Here is a 16725-nt window from a genome sequence, read left to right as displayed (position 1 = left end):
TAGAAGCAGAAAAAGATTTTTATGTCTTTAAGACATTCCTGCAGTTTGATCATTTGCTGTGTATCACCTGGCTTCACTGATAGATAAACCTGCATAGCAATGAAAATGTATTCTATGCCTTCTAATAACACTGCCTAAGGGAAGCGTCTATGTCAATGTAAACCCCACTTGCACAGGCCAGACCCAGACACTGACAGCCACTAACCCTGATAACTGCAGCAAGTCGCCATACAAAAACATGAAATCAAAAGCTGATTAAAACAACCTTTAAGCTTATAATAAACCCTTTCAGTTTTTTCACATAGAGTTGAAATCAGTGAGCTCAAGTGAATTTTACGTTGCATTTCTGCTCACTGAAAAACAGGATCAGGCTAGGAGTCCCGACATATTTGAGTCACACGGGTGCAAAGATCTGCTCCACACATTTTTCTGACTCCACATGTGCTGTGTCATCTGAGAAAGATTAAACTACAACAAAGTGAGACGAGGATTATCAGTGAAATCCGCACCCAACCCGAATAGGGCAGCAACATTCATTTAGATGACGAAAAGGAAAAGACAGCTAGGATTTGAGAGGTGGCATTAAGCTCCTCGTGGGCAGAAGAAAGAATCCTAAAGTCAGCTTAAGCTGAACAACTTTTATTTCCTGTCAGACACACAAATTATTTTCACACTTTATGAAGTCTTGTATGTTGTCTCTTAATCATTTACAAATATAACAATGCCTCATATTTTTCTGCTTTTATTTAGATAAAAAGTCATGAAGTTGTCACCATACAGAAAATGAAAGCAGGGCAAAAAGATGTAGCCGGTCTCATCCAACCTGAACGTCACTTCCTGTACAGACATTTGTTTTTTTTAACGTTTATTTGAGCGCTGATCAACAACTCTGACCTCTCGCAAATCATGCAAAGTTACGATCCATTAGTGTTAGATCCTGTAAAGTGCTACAAGTAATCACAGTATACTGTGTCTGACACACCAATTCAACATTTCAAATGCATGACACTTCACCAGCAAAACAGGCATTTATGATTTGTAGCTTCAGAACGACAGTTTTATCTTTTTAATGCAACATAACGCCAGCGATTCCGGATCTTGACCTTATTTGGAATTATTCAAAATATGTGTTTTTTCAGTAAACAATCAATAAAGTCGCTTCCTGTTGTAAAAATTGTTCTTTAGGGTGTAAAAGAATCTCTTCTGAGGCAATTACGCGCTACAAGAGTCCAAACCTTGACTGACATGTTCAAAACATGACACATTTTTCCCTAAATAACGCACTCACGTATGCTTTTTACAATCAATTACTTCCATAAGGGATCTGAAGCCTGCTCGTGACTTTTAACGGTTTTGATGCGACTTGCATTTCTGACAGCTGTCTTGTTGTTTTGGGAAAACAGAAGAACTATTTGCCCACAGTGAAGGACTGCAATCCAGTGATGGCCCTGCCCAGGATCAGGGCATGGATGTCATGGGTACCTGGAGGAGGAGACAACACAGGGGTTTACTCATGTGGAGGTGGGGACACAGATGGATGCTGCTGGGGATTAATGCGCTCTTACAAAACGACTCACTTAGTGATGAAGCAATTTAGTTAAAATGGACTTTTTTTATTTTTTTTTTGCATAATCTGCTCAGTCATAACCAAACCTCGTAGCGCACTTAAACACACATATTCAGACTGTCAAACAAGCCCTCACCTTCATAGGTGTTGACAGCCTCCAGGTTCATGACATGGCGGATGATGTGATACTCGTCGGCTATCCCGTTTCCTCCCAGCATGTCTCTGGCCTGCCTGGCGATGTCCAGGGCTTTACCACAGCTGTTCCTTTTCAGCATGGATATCATCTCTGGAGACGCTCTGTTAAGGAAGCACCAGATTTGTTAAGCATTGTTTTTCAATGAAGTGTGAGTCTTTAGCAGGAAGAGCTAAAGATCATTTCTGTGTTTGTGTCTTTTTACTGTGCCCAATACCTTCATATGACTACGCTACAGACACCCAAAATGAGACTGAAACTTAGGTAATCAAATATTTATCATTTCGATGACATTCAGGCTCTACTCTTTTAGCTTTCAACCCTTTATTGACTCACGACACTTCTGAGACGTACTGAGGGATTTTTTTCCCCTCGTCACCCTGACAGAAAGAGACCACAGCGACTATTTGGTTTGAAGGATGGGAAGAGGTGCTAAGAGTCTGCCGCATCCCATCTAATGGCCTTTAGTTAGAGGATAGAGGTGCTTTTACTTCTTCTCATCAATAAGTCTGCCCAGCTGCAGACAGGACTGCAGGCCGATGGCGATTTCTGTCAGCATGTCAGCCATTTTCTTCTGCATCAGCTGATTTCTTGCCAATGGTACTCCAAATTGGATTCTGTTGTGGAATAAAAAACCAAAAACAAACAATGTTATTATGAATAATTAATACACTACATTAAGATAAGTAAATTAAATAGAGTTTAAAAACGTGGATTAAAAAAAATGTCATTTGTTCGTCTGACCTGTCGAGCGTGTACTGACGAGCTGCATGGAAACAGAACTCTGCAGCACCCAGAGCACCCCATGCAATGCCGTAACGGGCGTTATTCAAGCAGCCAAAGGGACCCTACAACAACAAACAGTAGTCATGAGTGACAGAAACTATTCAATTAATAAATAATAAGTTAGGGATCGAATAAAACAAAGGGATGAAATAACATTTTCTAAACATGCTACTATACCCACCCCCAGGCCGGATGCTTTAGGCAGCAGATTCTCCTCAGGAACCTCCACCTCGTCCATGAGGATCATCCCGGTGGCCGAGGCTCTCAAGGAGAACTTCCCTTCGATCTTTGGTGTCGAGAGGCCCTTCATGCCACGCTCCAAAATAAAGCCGCGAACCTTCCCGTCGTCGCATTTGGCCCAGACTACGGCTATATCTGCCACTGGGGAGTTGGTGATCCTGAAAGAAAGCAAATGAAACATCATCAAGACACATGAGAACTTTTTTTTTTTTAATAAAGCACACAGAACACCTGTATTTTATAGTATCATACTGTAGCTTTGTGGATGGTTCTTGCCATACGAAATCAACCAGTTTTGCCCAATTACAAAAAAATGTCATGATTTTTTTTTTTCTTTTTTTTGGGGGGGGGGGGGGGGGGGGGGGTGTAAATTTATTGTGTTACAAGATATAAATTGCACATAAAGCTTTACAGAATTAAATTTTAATTTAAGTGCTGAACAAAGATAGGATAGGTATGGCCCTGAAAACAATAAAAATGACCCTAGTAAACTTTAGTATTATACACTACACTGTTACTGTTTTAGCTGTGAAGAGCTCCCCCGTGTGGACATCTAATGACACAACACACTAAGCAGGAAAATTCTTAGCGGTTACAAGAAGTGAAAGAAGATCAAAAAACAAACCCGCCCGCACGCACGCGGTTAAAACCGATTGTACCAAAAGAACAAACAAGTCAAGTCTGTTTATACTTTGCAATTTACAGAGAAAACATTCAGAATATTATGAATACAATCAACATGTCATATATTTACACTTCTTAGAAAAACATGATAAGGCAAAGATGGACACATAGGCATTAATGGGGTGCATCTCTCAAAATAACTTCCAAACACATTATTAATCCTTCAAGCCCTCCTGTCAAAGGGTCAATCATCTGCTTTCTTGCAGCCAGGCCAGCAAACACGTGCACATGGTTGAGAATCTGCACTGCATTTATTCGGTGTTCTTGTGGGATGAGTCAGAGCGCTTGATCGTGTGAGCCCTGACTGAATAAAACTAAGTAATACTGTAAATTATGCACATGTCGAACAAGTAATGTCGGTTTTGGAAAATACTTTTAAACCATATTTTGGGTCAAAGTTACCACCAAACAACTTTTCAGTAGTTTGTATACAATTCTACCAGTGATTTCTATGTGGGAACCACAAAACTGCACACTTTTTCCAGTAATTTAAATATGTGGTGTGGGCTTGTTAACCCAAAATAACTGCCAAACGTATTATTAATATGGCTGCTGAGTGGTTAGATGTGTCCTAGATGGACTGTGACACTGCTTACCATGTCTTGGAGCCAGTCAGAGTGTAGGTGCGACTGGATGGATTGTATTTGGCTCTGGTTTCCATGCCTCCGGGGTCACTCCCATGGTTAGGCTCCGTCAGCCCAAAGCAACCCAGGATCTCTCCACGAGCTGGGGCAGAGGGGATCACACACTCAGTAACACGTATACCTGAGAGCTCATGAAGTCTGCATTGGAGTTTCACAGTTAAAGTGCAATATCTCAGTTATGGTTGATAAAGTATTTTTACGGTTTTCCCTTCTTACCCAACTTGGGGAGGTACTTTTGTTTCTGCTCTTCTGTTCCATAGGCATTAATGGGGTGCATCACCAGAGATGACTGCACGCTCATGGCTGAACGATAGCCGCTGTCCACTCTCTCTACTTCTCTGGCAATCAAACCATAGGCTACGTAGCTTGTCCCAGCACAGCCGTAACCTTAGCATTCAACACAGGAAGAAGAGCAGCAGAGACAGTGCATAAAATGAGAACATATCTGTGTAGATTCTCAGTCATCCAGGTCATGGAAGCTTAAAGAGCTTGGAAAGAAAGCAAAATCCAGTAACTCTCTTTCCAAACACTTTTTATACATACAAAAAATAATGTTAAGTATTATATAAAAAGAGGAAAAAAGTGTAAAAGGCTAAAACGTTTGTTATTGAAACTTCCCAAAAGCAAACATTGCACACAACTTCAGTGTGCACAGGTCCACAGTCCATGCTGTGTCATTAATGTACAAAAAAAGAAAAGAAAAAAAAAAGCCTGTTTTGCAACTGAAGTACGATGAGAGTTTACAGCTTTTCATTAAAACCAACATGTGACTGGACTGACCTTTAATAGTTGGACCCAGGACACCCATCTCTCCCATCTCTGACACGATTTCTCTGTGGAACACTTGAGATAAAAATGACAAAACCAGACATGATGTGCAGTTATGTAGCCAACACTTGTGTAATACAACACTAAATGAGCAATCTAGTTGCATATACATGTGGGCAAATAAAAAGCCCTCTCTCACCTTCGTTTCTGTTCGCCATCAGGATTCGAGGCATGAGTTTCTCTTGACAGTAGGTCCGGAAGGAATCTCTGATCATGATCTCCTCCTCAGTTAACTGACCCTCCAGGTCCAGGGCATCACGCCAGTCGAACTGGACCTTCGCTATCAGGCATTTAGAGAACCAATTTAATACTTAAAGTCTAAAAAAATGGTTCCGGGTTAAAGGTACAATTTACAAATGTTATTCAGAATTTTTTAAAAGTGAACACGTACGTGCTTTAGGCTTCTGCTCTGTCTTCTCTGCATCTGTGAAGGAACAACAACAACAAAAAACCCAACAGAAAAACATTAATACTATGAACTAAGCATTTGTGACTATTTAATATATCCTAATATACGATAAAATATTGTTTTTTTTCCCCTTCTATCAAAACAGCAAATGGAAATGCAAGTGGCATTTCAAGAACACTATCTGAACTGAAGGTATATTTACTTCGGTATCAAATGCAGCTTCAAATTTAAAACCATTGTATTTCTACCTGTGGCTGTCAACTTTAAATGATAAGTCTGAACATCATGCTGATCATAACGACACTGATGGCAGGATGCCACTGTGGGTGAGGAAACCACGTACACCTCAGTGGCGGATTTCACAGTACTAACCGTGTGTGATAGGTGCTGCAGTTCCCTGTGCTCTGGAAGCTGTGATGAGAGCACATCTGTGAGGGTTGACTAAGAGACGACACACAGCGCTTCTCAATGCCATGAAGAAAACGGGTCTAGAAAATAAGAAGACCATTAAGATGCACGATTCTTTATCACTTAGGCTAGTCAGGCTAACTAGTGCTACATTAGGTAATTTCTGTAGCTAAAAGCTAACAGCGCTAGCTCACCACTAACTTGGGAATTAATGTGCTAATTTCCAAATAGATAAAATAAATATGTATTCTGTGTTGAGAATAACTGTTAATACCCCAATGACAGCCGTAAGACGAAGTTTTACCTGCGTCAAGTGGAACAACTTATCCTCGACCTAGCTCTTCTTAGGTTCCCTGGATGACTTTTACATGACTGGACGTAAACACATTCAGTCTACGTCATCACGCAAAGGCCGTGACAAGTGTGGCATAATGCCTCAACCATACGCCTCTGACTGAACAGTACTCCACTATTCCCACATAGAATCAGTCATCTTTCTAATGAAGGTTACACATATAATATCCGAGACCAAAAAGGTAACACTACAACCGCTCGGCTTTTTTGTGGCCATTTATTATCACTGAAAATGACCGACTTTAAATGACTCTTCGGCAGCTGTAGCGCACTCTGATTGGCTCATTAGCGGGGGAGTGGCAGTTTGTGCTCCCGTTTCCCAAAATAAAAGCGTGATCGCTACAAGGAAAGATCCTTATATATCATGTCAACACCCTAATTCCAGAAAGTGGACGCCAGATCATAATTTCGTTTTTCGTTCATTTTTTTTTTTCAATTTTATTTAGATTTTTTTTGTTTTTACAAATGTATTTTACTTTCAATTGATGAATTTTAAAATAGCGCAGTTTAGTAATTGTCTGCTCCCTAATAACATTTCCTTTCAATTCGAATCAGTTTTACTTGAATAATGCCAAATCACAACAACAGTCACCCTTTATAAGGTAAAGAAACTACAATATTAGCAAGCACTTGGTGACAGTGGGAAAGAAAAACTTTCTTTTAACAGAAAGAAACTTCCAGCAGAAGCAGGCAGGGAGGGGCAACTATCTGCCAAAATAGGTTGGAGGTAAGAGGACAACACAGTAGTGAGACTGCACAAGTAATAATAAGATACATTCACTTTAAATGTCTCTTTTGATTTCACGTCACAAGATCTGTTACACCACATATTTACACTTAAATATTGTTCGTTTTATTTGATAGCATCTTAGTTTCTATCAGATTTTTTTAAATCAGTGCCAATGATGATGCATATTGTCAATGCATATGCATGTTCTTTATTGTTTTTATTTATTTATCTTTTTTTACTCTTCAAATAGCTGTTCAGCACTTAGTTTGAAAGTGTTTTATAAATAAAGTTATTATAGGTTATACAGTAATACTTCAGATATTTTTTTGAATCCATAGTGTCTTTGTTACGTCCCTCTGCAGCCCCTAATCATCTCAATGTGTTCAGCTGGTGCTAATTGGCCACACTTAGGCAGGTGTGGATAAAAGCATACCTGAGGCAAGCTTCCCAGGGAGCTCACTTGTCTTTGCCTTGGTGACACCAGCCATTTTAGCCAACCTGCTATGCCATTTTAAGATAAGATATAAAAAAAAAAAAAAAAAAAAAAAAAAAAAAAAAAAAAAATGATGAATACCAGAGTGTAGGTGAGAAGAGGTTTTTTTTTTTTTTTTTTTTTTTTTTTATGTTGCGGCTTTTGAGCCGGGTTGTAACATAAGTGGGGGCTCGTCCGGGAACGACACTAAAAACAATAAAACCCTAACTTTACCTACCTAGTCTTCAGTGGTGTACCAGGCTCGAGGCAACTTTAAACGCAAACTCGAGAGCAGGCAGCAGACCAGAGATTTAGTCTCCTACCAAACTCTGAAGCGTACCCCCACCCAGGATAACCACCAAACAAACTAAAACAACAAAGCAAAACAACAAACAAGTGCTTCGATGGAAGGGCAGCACAGCCACCCAGCTGAAACATACTTACTAAAGGGATGTTGCTCAATCACAGTGAACACCATCACTCACCCACTTTAAAAGTCAAACAAACTGATATTCAGTCTCCACAAAAATGTCCAAACAATCCCCCACTTATGTTACGACCCGGCTCAAAAGCCGCAACATAAAAAAAAAAAAAAAAAAGAAAAAAAGATGAATACCAGAGTGTTAGTGAGAAGAGGTTTTTTTCTTAAAATGGAATAGCAGGTTGGCTAAAATGGCTGGTGCCACCAAGGCAAAGACAAGTGAGCTCCCTGGAAGCTTGCCTCAGGTATGCTTTTATCCGCACCTGACTAGATGTGGCCAATTAGCATCAGCTGAAAACATTGAGGAGATTAGGGGCTGCAGAGGGACGTAACAGTCTCAAACAATAAAGAAATCCGACTTATTAAAAAGAAGCAACATAGCCCAATTCAAAAATCTGTCTTAAAACAGCTCTTGTCATTTCCTTGTCTCTTCCTATGCCACAGTACATTTGATAATGTTATTGTTATTGTTTCATGATATCATGTAAGGGTATTCCCCTTCCACAACGCTTTTGCTTTCCATAGCTAAACTGTATTTCACTCAAAATACTTGAGTGATTTCCTGAAGTAAATTTACACCCGGTTTTTATTTGTGTCATGGATCTTCGTGCATTCTCTGGATCAAGGGGAGCTGTCGTGACTCATACACAGTGCAGAGTCTGAATAGGTAATGTTAAGACTGTAAGTTGAATTATGAATGAATAAATTGCTTTTTATAATTAATGTTGTCTTGGATTTCATCGGCCAATGAAAGTTATGCTATGTCATGCTTTGCTGCGTTCTGGTCCAATGAATATGATTTTTTCGCTGTGAATTGGTAATAATATCCAAACAAATCATCAAGCCCTCGTTAAATATTGAGATGAACCGCATTTGCTGCATTGTTATAGACTGAACAAGCCCTGTATCACTAAAGGTACCAGAAATTAACCCAGTCTCCGGGAACATGAACTCCCGCCTTCGGCATCTGATTGGTTGAATATCCTGTCCATCATAGCATCCCTGATTTTCATTGGTCAGCGCTCTCCTCTGAGAAATCCCCCTTTAAACGTTGGCAGAACGGTCAAGATTTTGGAGCGGACTTATACAAAGCGAGCAAGTTGAGGGAAGCGCAGCACACGGACGTCTGTCAGGGCTGGAAATGCGCTTTAGTGGTCGTATGTGAGCATCTCTGGTCCAGAAGAAACATTCCATAATCATGGAACTGGAAGAGAAATCAAAATACGGTAAATATTTAAAGCCTGAAACGGAGACGCTCACTTCATTTGTCCAAAGTCCTTATCGGCGGTTAATGTAAAACCAAGTTTTATTGCGTTTTTGGAGCGGCGAAAGTAGGTCCACAATGGTCCCAGCAGCTTTGCTTAGCAAAGTACCTTTCCTCATTCTCGACTTTTAATTTTTCCAGTTAGCACTTTCTCTGGCGAAGTGTCGAACCCGTGTATTGTCACAAACTAACGCAATGTAAGCTAGCTTTTACTTCTGAGTCAACGTTTTCAGTTACGGCACGGGAGCCCTGTTCTGCGTTTGTGTTGTGAAAACACAGGATGCCTGAAGTATGCTGCTATATATTGTCAGGGTGCACAATGCCCCAGTTTGTGTTGTGCTTGTCCAGTTGCTGCCACATTCCTCAGACTGCTATGGCAGGCAGCTCAGCTAACCCAGCATGCATATAGAGCACAGCTTATTAAAAAATTCCTCAAACAAGTGAAGAGGGTCTCATTTTGTCCACCGAGTGCATTCATTCTGCTTTGGGCATGCTATCTTTAGTTTCATTTCAAACGCAGACTCCAACTACAGTATCAGTGCTTCTCTGTTTTGGCTGTTGTAGTTCGTAATCAGGTAATGTGGGTGCAATTATGCCCCCACTTATCCCAAAATACCTGTTGAAAATGTGTTTTTATTCTTGCAGATAATAGTGATTGTAGTACAGCTTTCTGCTCAGTGAAATCAGTACAGGGGAAATGGTTTTCTATGAAACGAAGAGTGATTTAAGCTAACAAAAAACAACAAACAAACAAAAAGTTATGCAGCGAGGTGGGTTTTTTTTTTTTTTTTTTCATAAAGTCTGTTTTTGGATCAATAACATGTGCCTTTTGTACAAACTTCCAGTCTCTTCACATGCAGCTTGCAGTTTATGCTGTTATCATCAACATGATCATAGGGAGGAATGAAAAGCGAAGCCAGATACTTCTGCTTGCAGTTCTTAGTGTTTTCCTCCTGCTCTTCCCTGGACACACCCTTTCCCACTTTGCTTGCCACATGATGGCTAATTGATTCAATTTACCTTCCACAGATTGAATACTGTGTATGTATGTATGCCTCTTTGTACAATGTGAGTTTGCTCAGTGTAGTTAGTTGTGAAAGTGAGTAAGAATGCCTACAGCCTCTCGAATTCTTTAATATCTTTCAGTGAATCTTCATACCAGCTAAAAGAAACAACTAAAAAAAGAAGAAGAAAAGAACAATAACCATAATGTTCCATGTGGCAGAAAATTCAGAACACTATAGGATCTCCACCAGTTTTATGCGTTGGAGTAATTTCAGGCTATAATATATGAAGAAACCTCAATGACAGGACCTGAAACAACCATGCAGCCTCGCCCTGGTGCAAGTTAGGCGTAATTACAAGCCATATTTAGTAGTGTAGTTTGAAACCTGATCTCCGTGCCCCCCTGATCTCTCCGTCATGTCATGTTAGACTATGCTGAAACTACATTCAGATTTTTTTTGGAAACATTTCATCCATTCACTATCTTTTCATTTCACTTCGTGTGCTGCATTGACAAAAAAACAAAAACAAAATAGAAATACATCTATTATTGCAGCCTTCTGTTTCCACTGATCATACCCTTGCAGACCAATCTGGGTTATGTGACTCTGCTAACAGGTTTGTGGTTTTGTCAGCTGCTTTGAACTGCGAGAGTGTGAGGCACTAAGAGTGAGTTACTGGGTAAAAACTGAGCTATGGTCTTGTATTTATTCTCCCTGGCAGTGTCTGTGTTTGTAGATCACGTCTTAATCTCACTCAAAGTTCCTGTTATTATCATCACAGGACATTGTGCCAATTTGTGCTTGAGTGTTCATGTCATATAAACAAAATTTTAAACAGCTTCATAGAGTCTTACTGTCGTCAGCTGGTGGTATTTATAATGATGATTTTCCAGATAGGTGTTACAAGCCTAAGTTGAAATTAAATGTTTGGGTTTCACTTTGCATCATATCTGTAGCAGAAATCTCTTCCTTGCATCTGACAGCAGAGAATAGAAGTTGATATGCTCATCAGATGTAGTTAAAGTTGTTGTGCAAGTGCTCATTTTTGATGAGCTTAAAGATTAGCTGCTGTCTGAAAATACTTCAATTTTCAAAAGAAACCCTCCTCTTGCAAAAGTGGAGTCCAAATCTTTGCAACCATTTCCCAAAGGATCCAACAGCTTGCTTGCATTTTTGCGTGTGGTCATTGTGTTGCTTTTTCTGTAATACCGGAAATAGATCTGAACTTGGACTGAAGTTATCCACACCCTCTTTCTGTACTGACAGACATGTGGGACACAGACAGGAAGGGCTGTAACCTTTAGCTTCAGGATTTTAAGCTAGTGCAACCAGCGGTAGCCCTTGGTAACGTTTTATGCAGCCTGAGAGCAAGTCAAGCTATTGTTAACATTTCATCTATTTTTACTTTATGCCAGCTGGAGCCTTTCCTAGCCACCATAGAGGAAGATCTAGGGTACACCCTGGACAGTCTGTCGCTGGGCTAACACAGAGAGAGACAGACAACCATATGCACTCACACCTAAAGGGAGTTTAGATTTACCAATGAATCTAACCAGAGAGAGTACCCAAAGAGAACCTACGTGGGGAGAAAGTGGCAACCCCAAACAACAACTCTAAAGATGGGCAGTGTTTCCAATATTGAAATCAGCATATGTCATCAGATGTAGAACATTTGAAGCCAAAAGCTGCATACACACTGGAATCAGGCAATTGGCCAACTATCATTCACCTTCTGTGGTCTCTGGTCGGGCTACATTTCTTTTTACTACATTACAAACTACATTTTTACCACAGCAGGCAGTTCTGTGTTTGGTTTTATGTTGGAACCTAAAAGAGATTTTTGTCTCCAGCTGGAATTGAACCAGCAACCTTTGCCTTACTTAGCAAATGTGTTAAGCACTACAGCATGGAGTCACACCTGAGCCTGATTCTGCAGTAGGTTTTTACCCGTTAAAAGGGAGTTTTTCCTTCCCACTGTTACTAAGTGCATTCTAATAGGGGGTTGCCTGGTTAATTTGGTGCTATAATAAATAAAATTGAAAGAACTGAATTGTTTCTAAAGAATAAAAGTGTAAAATCTTATTTTAGGAAATGTCCTAAATGAATAGCCAGTATATCAGTCAGCTGATAAACAAAAATATAGCTCCACCTGTGTGTTTTGTGCTGCAAAGGGTCAGAATGTCCTTAGAAAACACTCTGAGAAGCTTTCATGTAACTCCAGGATGTGTGGGAAGGTATCAAGAAAATAAAACAGGGAAGCTCAGGAATGTCGGGACACACTAAAGAGTAAATGCTGCACCTGAATAAAAAAATACTGCTGAGAAGAAACAATGGAAGACATGAGATTTAGCTTCAGTCACAGCAATAATGCAGATTGGACTGTAAACTTCTTTGTGAAGGTTCATTAAAAACCAACATGGCCTTTCATTAGTAAGTTAGAGCGCTTCTACATGTGGGAAATGTTATACTTTTTTATGCTTCCAGTAAATGCTAGTGTGTCTTGCAGCACACTGGAGAGTATTTATCAGATTAAAACTTCAAATAAAAAATGTGCTCGCTTCATTTCCCTCACTGCATCGTCCCACGTGTAGTAGCAGCTGTCTGCAGATGGAGGTCATTTCTAATGAGTTACACATGACTGTTCGACCAGTTCCATCACACTTGATTTTAATACCTCAAATCAGTTTCCAAGGAAAAGAGCTGGATCGGTGTCGCCGAGCCAGTTATTGCAACGCGTTTCTGCTGTTTAGAGAAGTACAGGAAAGGCTTGCAGTGGTAATTCCCTTGTGCAGTAACATTAGCCAAAAAAAAGAAAAAACTGGATGGAAACTTTCTGGTTTCTCTGAGTGTCCGTGGAAAGCATTCGTGGCATTTAGTCTGTCTGTGGACTCTTTGTTAAAATGATGAGTTCGTTTAACACGCTCTGATTGCTTTTGGCTGTCGGAACAAACAGAAGTGGAGACCAAAATCATACAGGCACCAAGAATGAAAGTGGGGAACAAAAAAAAAAAAAAAAAAAATCACTAGCTTGTAAGATTTATTGGGTTTCACTCTGCCCCCAGTGCAGTAGATCCATGGGAAGGAAACATATACTATTTTAGTTTTTACTCAATACTGATGTGTTTAAGCTTAGAAGCTTGTGAGCTGTCACGTCGCTGCAGGTGACCATTTTGCAGCCATAAATATCCCAAACACCTGAATTCAATTAGCAAGAGCATTTACGCAAACCACCCCCAGATGGAGAACTCCTCCTCTGTTTACTGCAAACGCATGTTCCTGATCACATACACAAATGAACTTTAATCTCCTCCTACTCTTTCACACACCCACACGTTCTTTTACTTCCAGCCTCTCTGTAGATGAGTTAAAGTTGCCTGCAACTTTACGTGGAAACAAGAGGGGAAAAGCAGGCCGACAGAAGTCATGTTTGGAAGTGCTGGGGAGGTACTGTAGGGGGAGATCAAGGGGGAGCACAGGTTGGAAAGAGGCTGGGTTTTTTTCGGGATAAACAGAGAGGTGTGTGGGGATGGGAAATAGGTTGGGTGGAGCATTGGTTGTTGTGCGGCTATTCAGGAACAGGTTGAACTGGTTTCCTGCCAAACCATACTTGCTTCTCCCCTTATTCAGTCATTTGTGGCAGCAGATAGGAAAGGTGGATGAAGTGAACCAGATAAAGAAGCTGTGAAAAGAAGGAGAAAGAATTTTTTTGCCCAGGAAGGAATTTCAACATGCCTGAGGGTGGAGAATATTATGGAAAGAACGGTACTGACTTGTTTATCTTTACTTTTGCCTCAACTAGCCACTCTTTAAAAAAAAAAAATGAATCTAAGGCACGCTGGTGATCACTGGGTAATCTTTAGATTGGCTGTTTACCTTTCTTGTATAGTGCATAAGTGCTCACACCTGAAAGTGCAGCGACAGTATCAGCGGCAGCCTTGAGACTAGGGGTGTGTTTGTGCATGTTTGTGTGCCACTGCCGGCAGTGAATGTGTGTGCACACCGATACAGGTGTGTGAGGTCACGCAAGTCTCTTATCAGTGTTTTCTCCTGCACTATTGGTACAAGGTTGAATATAGATAACCACCAGAGGTGCAGATCTCTTTCTTGGACTTAATCTGTGTATTTATACCAAAGAACAGAACAAAGTTAAAAACTAAACCTGTTTGAAATATGTTAGAAGTTAGATACCAGAACACATACGAAATACAACATCTACGCTCACTATAACAGGAAGTGGTGACTTCTTCAAAAGGCTGTAAATGCTTGTTGCAACATAACCCCACTGACCACATTCATAAGTCACATACTTCAGAGTCACCACAGCTGTTGTGTTTGTCTATACTTCAAGACTCCATATGCTACACATTATTAATCTGTATGTCTGGGCACTGTTATGATGTAGGCCTGAAGCTGGTGGAGATGTCTTTTTGTCTCATAATTGTCACAGTAATGGCAACAGCAAACAGTCCCTCCCAATGCAAGCTAATAGCATTTAAGTTTTCATTAAGCATGAGCCAAACTGCCCTCCTTCGACAAATGTTGTTTTTATACCGCAGGCTGATTATTCACTGCACTGAAATGCTGACCTTTTTTTTTTTTTTTTTTTTTTTTTTTTAAAAACTCTTTAGTCAAAGCAAAGCTATGGACCCACTGATCAGGTCAGCAACATAACAATGGGAGGTGAGAGTGTTGACGTTGCCTCCTTCAGCACTGTTTCGCAGATAGTTCTTTGTAATCTCATAGAAAGGTGATATGCCTGGCTGTAAAAGACCAACTGCCTTTTGTTTGTGAGTGTAAGACAAGAAAGAGAGCTGGCTGAAAGGATGAGTTAAAGCTCAAAAGTTGAGCCGCTACACCGAAAACCATAGACAGTATAAACGATGGGTATGAAATGTGAAGCTAGTGTGCTGCTACATTAAAACTGTGGTTGCAAAAGACATTTCCAGTTCTATAGAAGTGTCTGGGAAAAGAGCCCAGACCGCTGCAAACACTTTCCAATTGAGCTTTTGTAAATCTTTCTTATTTTAAGTGTAAGATAGAAGGATTTGCCAGGATATCCCCACTGAAGCACCAAGTCTCACTGTCAGGTTTGGGGTGCTTCTTGTTACAATTTAGCTTTAAAAGTATAATTTGGATTAAAGAGTTTGTGGATTAACCATTAGAGAATTTGGACTGGAACTGGAAAGTGAAATTTGCTTAGATAGCAGACACACTACTGACAGATAACCTGCAGCAAGCTCAAGTGTTTGCTTGAACCTGCAACTTCAGCTGAAAGAACAGAAAACATAGTCCTTATTATAAGAGACAGCATGTTGTAATCTAACCATATTTAGACAAAAGTTTGCTCATTTTATGAACTGGGAAGATGTGTTTGTCTACTGATGAGCATGATAGCTTTGTTTTGACATAGAGGTGTATTAAAATAACAATACTAGCTCCGCTGGTGGCTTTTCACATGGGATGTTTGCTCCTGCTTTATTATGAGTTTTACAAGAGCTCCTGGTTAGTCAGCAGGGAGGAATTTGATGAGTTTCTGGGCGTGTCTGGCCTTCAGGGAAAGTCATCTGTGACAAGAATGGGAGGAAGACTCTGGTGCACTGCTCCATGGCCTTGATCCAGCTCTGGTTTTAACATAAATTAATGAGCAGCTATTGTAAAGATGTTTACTTAACCCTTTAAAGCCCAGCGTATCGTATTTGACACATGTGTTTTGTGAGGTTTTTGTTTTGTGTGAAATCATCAGCGTGACTTTTTTTTTTTTTTTTTAACCCTCAAAAATCATGTAAATTACATGACATTTTTAATGACTAAATTGCAATAAAATTGCTTATGTAGCAAGTGTGATACAAATTAAAAGTCATGTATGCAGATTAAAATTTGATATATTCTTATATTTTGTCTAAAGGTTCAAAAAACACTCCATTATTCAAGTCAAAATTCAAGATTTTTGGCAGTTATTTCATGGTTCAGGTTTTAAAGGGTTAAACCTCTCAGCAAGCCATGCTTTCAGTTGCCACAATGCTAAGAACTCATTGATTGATCAATGCACTTCTCCCCTTTCATGCAGGTGAGCCCAGGAAGCATGACCCGAGCTTCAGGGGCCCAATCCAGAACAGGTGAGACAGATGTGGTTTACCCCTGGCTGTTACACTGTGCTGTGATGACTCCGTTAACCATTTGAACTCTCTCCACTGTAGGGGCTGCACAGACATTGTTTGCTGCATTCTGTTCATTATTGCCATACTTGGTTACATTGCAGTGGGAATACTCGGTAAGGAGACGACACAGAAGCACAAATATCCAAACTGAAAGCAAGTTTCATAACCTTTATATCTCTCTTTTTTTCCTCCTTTTCTAACCCAGCCTGGTCCCAGGGTGACCCAAGAAAGGTGATATACCCCACAGACAGCCGAGGCCAGTTCTGTGGGCAGGCTGGCACTCCACTCGAGTGAGTTGCTTTCCAAAGTATAGATAAAACTGTCTCTGCTGCACTATTTTTCTTAATTTGAGTGTGATCTTTAGGGTATTTTGAAAGTTTGAAAAGGGTGGAGTGCCCACTACGGGCCGGGGATGAGTTCCTGCCCCAAGTGGAGGAGTTTAAGTATCTCGGGGTCTTGTTCACGAGTGATGGGAGAAGGGAGCGGGAGATCGACAGATG

The 16725-nt window shown here is 40.3% G+C and overlaps 2 protein-coding genes across 3 annotated transcripts in view; one reads left to right on the top strand and one right to left on the bottom strand.

Annotated features, from left to right (window-relative positions):
• Nucleotides 1-726: 726 nt before the first annotated feature.
• Nucleotides 727-6175, bottom strand: gcdhb (glutaryl-CoA dehydrogenase b). Its single transcript, XM_063470471.1, has 12 exons — nucleotides 6064-6175; nucleotides 5724-5839; nucleotides 5334-5366; nucleotides 5082-5222; nucleotides 4895-4957; nucleotides 4331-4501; nucleotides 4067-4196; nucleotides 2728-2944; nucleotides 2505-2608; nucleotides 2252-2377; nucleotides 1704-1864; nucleotides 727-1482 (listed from the first exon to the last, which is right to left on the bottom strand). Exons 2-12 carry the CDS (start codon nucleotides 5824-5826, stop codon nucleotides 1409-1411), a joined length of 1323 nt encoding a protein of 440 aa, XP_063326541.1. The 5' UTR covers nucleotides 5827-5839; nucleotides 6064-6175; the 3' UTR covers nucleotides 727-1408.
• Nucleotides 6176-8865: 2690 nt separating this feature from the next.
• LOC134625914 (choline transporter-like protein 2) overlaps nucleotides 8866-16725 on the top strand; it is a 24773-nt gene continuing 16913 nt past the window's right edge. For both annotated transcript variants that reach the window (XM_063471284.1, XM_063471283.1), the window contains exons 1-4: nucleotides 8866-9022; nucleotides 16135-16183; nucleotides 16265-16338; nucleotides 16431-16515. In XM_063471284.1, coding sequence (XP_063327354.1) covers nucleotides 8995-9022; nucleotides 16135-16183; nucleotides 16265-16338; nucleotides 16431-16515 — 236 coding nt within the window. In that variant the 5' untranslated portion in view covers nucleotides 8866-8994. The remainder of the gene's footprint in view (nucleotides 9023-16134; nucleotides 16184-16264; nucleotides 16339-16430; nucleotides 16516-16725) is intronic.

Source organism: Pelmatolapia mariae, linkage group LG4, assembly GCF_036321145.2.
Source record: "Pelmatolapia mariae isolate MD_Pm_ZW linkage group LG4, Pm_UMD_F_2, whole genome shotgun sequence".
Classification (NCBI taxonomy): Eukaryota; Metazoa; Chordata; class Actinopteri; order Cichliformes; family Cichlidae; genus Pelmatolapia; species Pelmatolapia mariae.
This window is presented reverse-complemented; position numbering and strand designations above follow the sequence as displayed.

Bases quoted from the DNA above. Each gene is read 5' to 3' on its own strand.
- gcdhb (XM_063470471.1), bottom strand. From the start codon at position 5,826: ATGGCATTGAGAAGCGCTGTGTGTCGTCTCTTAGTCAACCCTCACAGA. The intron at 2,945-4,066 runs GTAAGCAGTGTC...GCTTTCTTTCAG, and splicing joins CTGACTGGCTCCAAGACATG to GATCACCAACTCCCCAGTGG. The intron at 1,865-2,251 runs GTAAAAGCACCT...CTTCCTTAACAG, and splicing joins AGACTTATTGATGAGAAGAA to AGCGTCTCCAGAGATGATAT.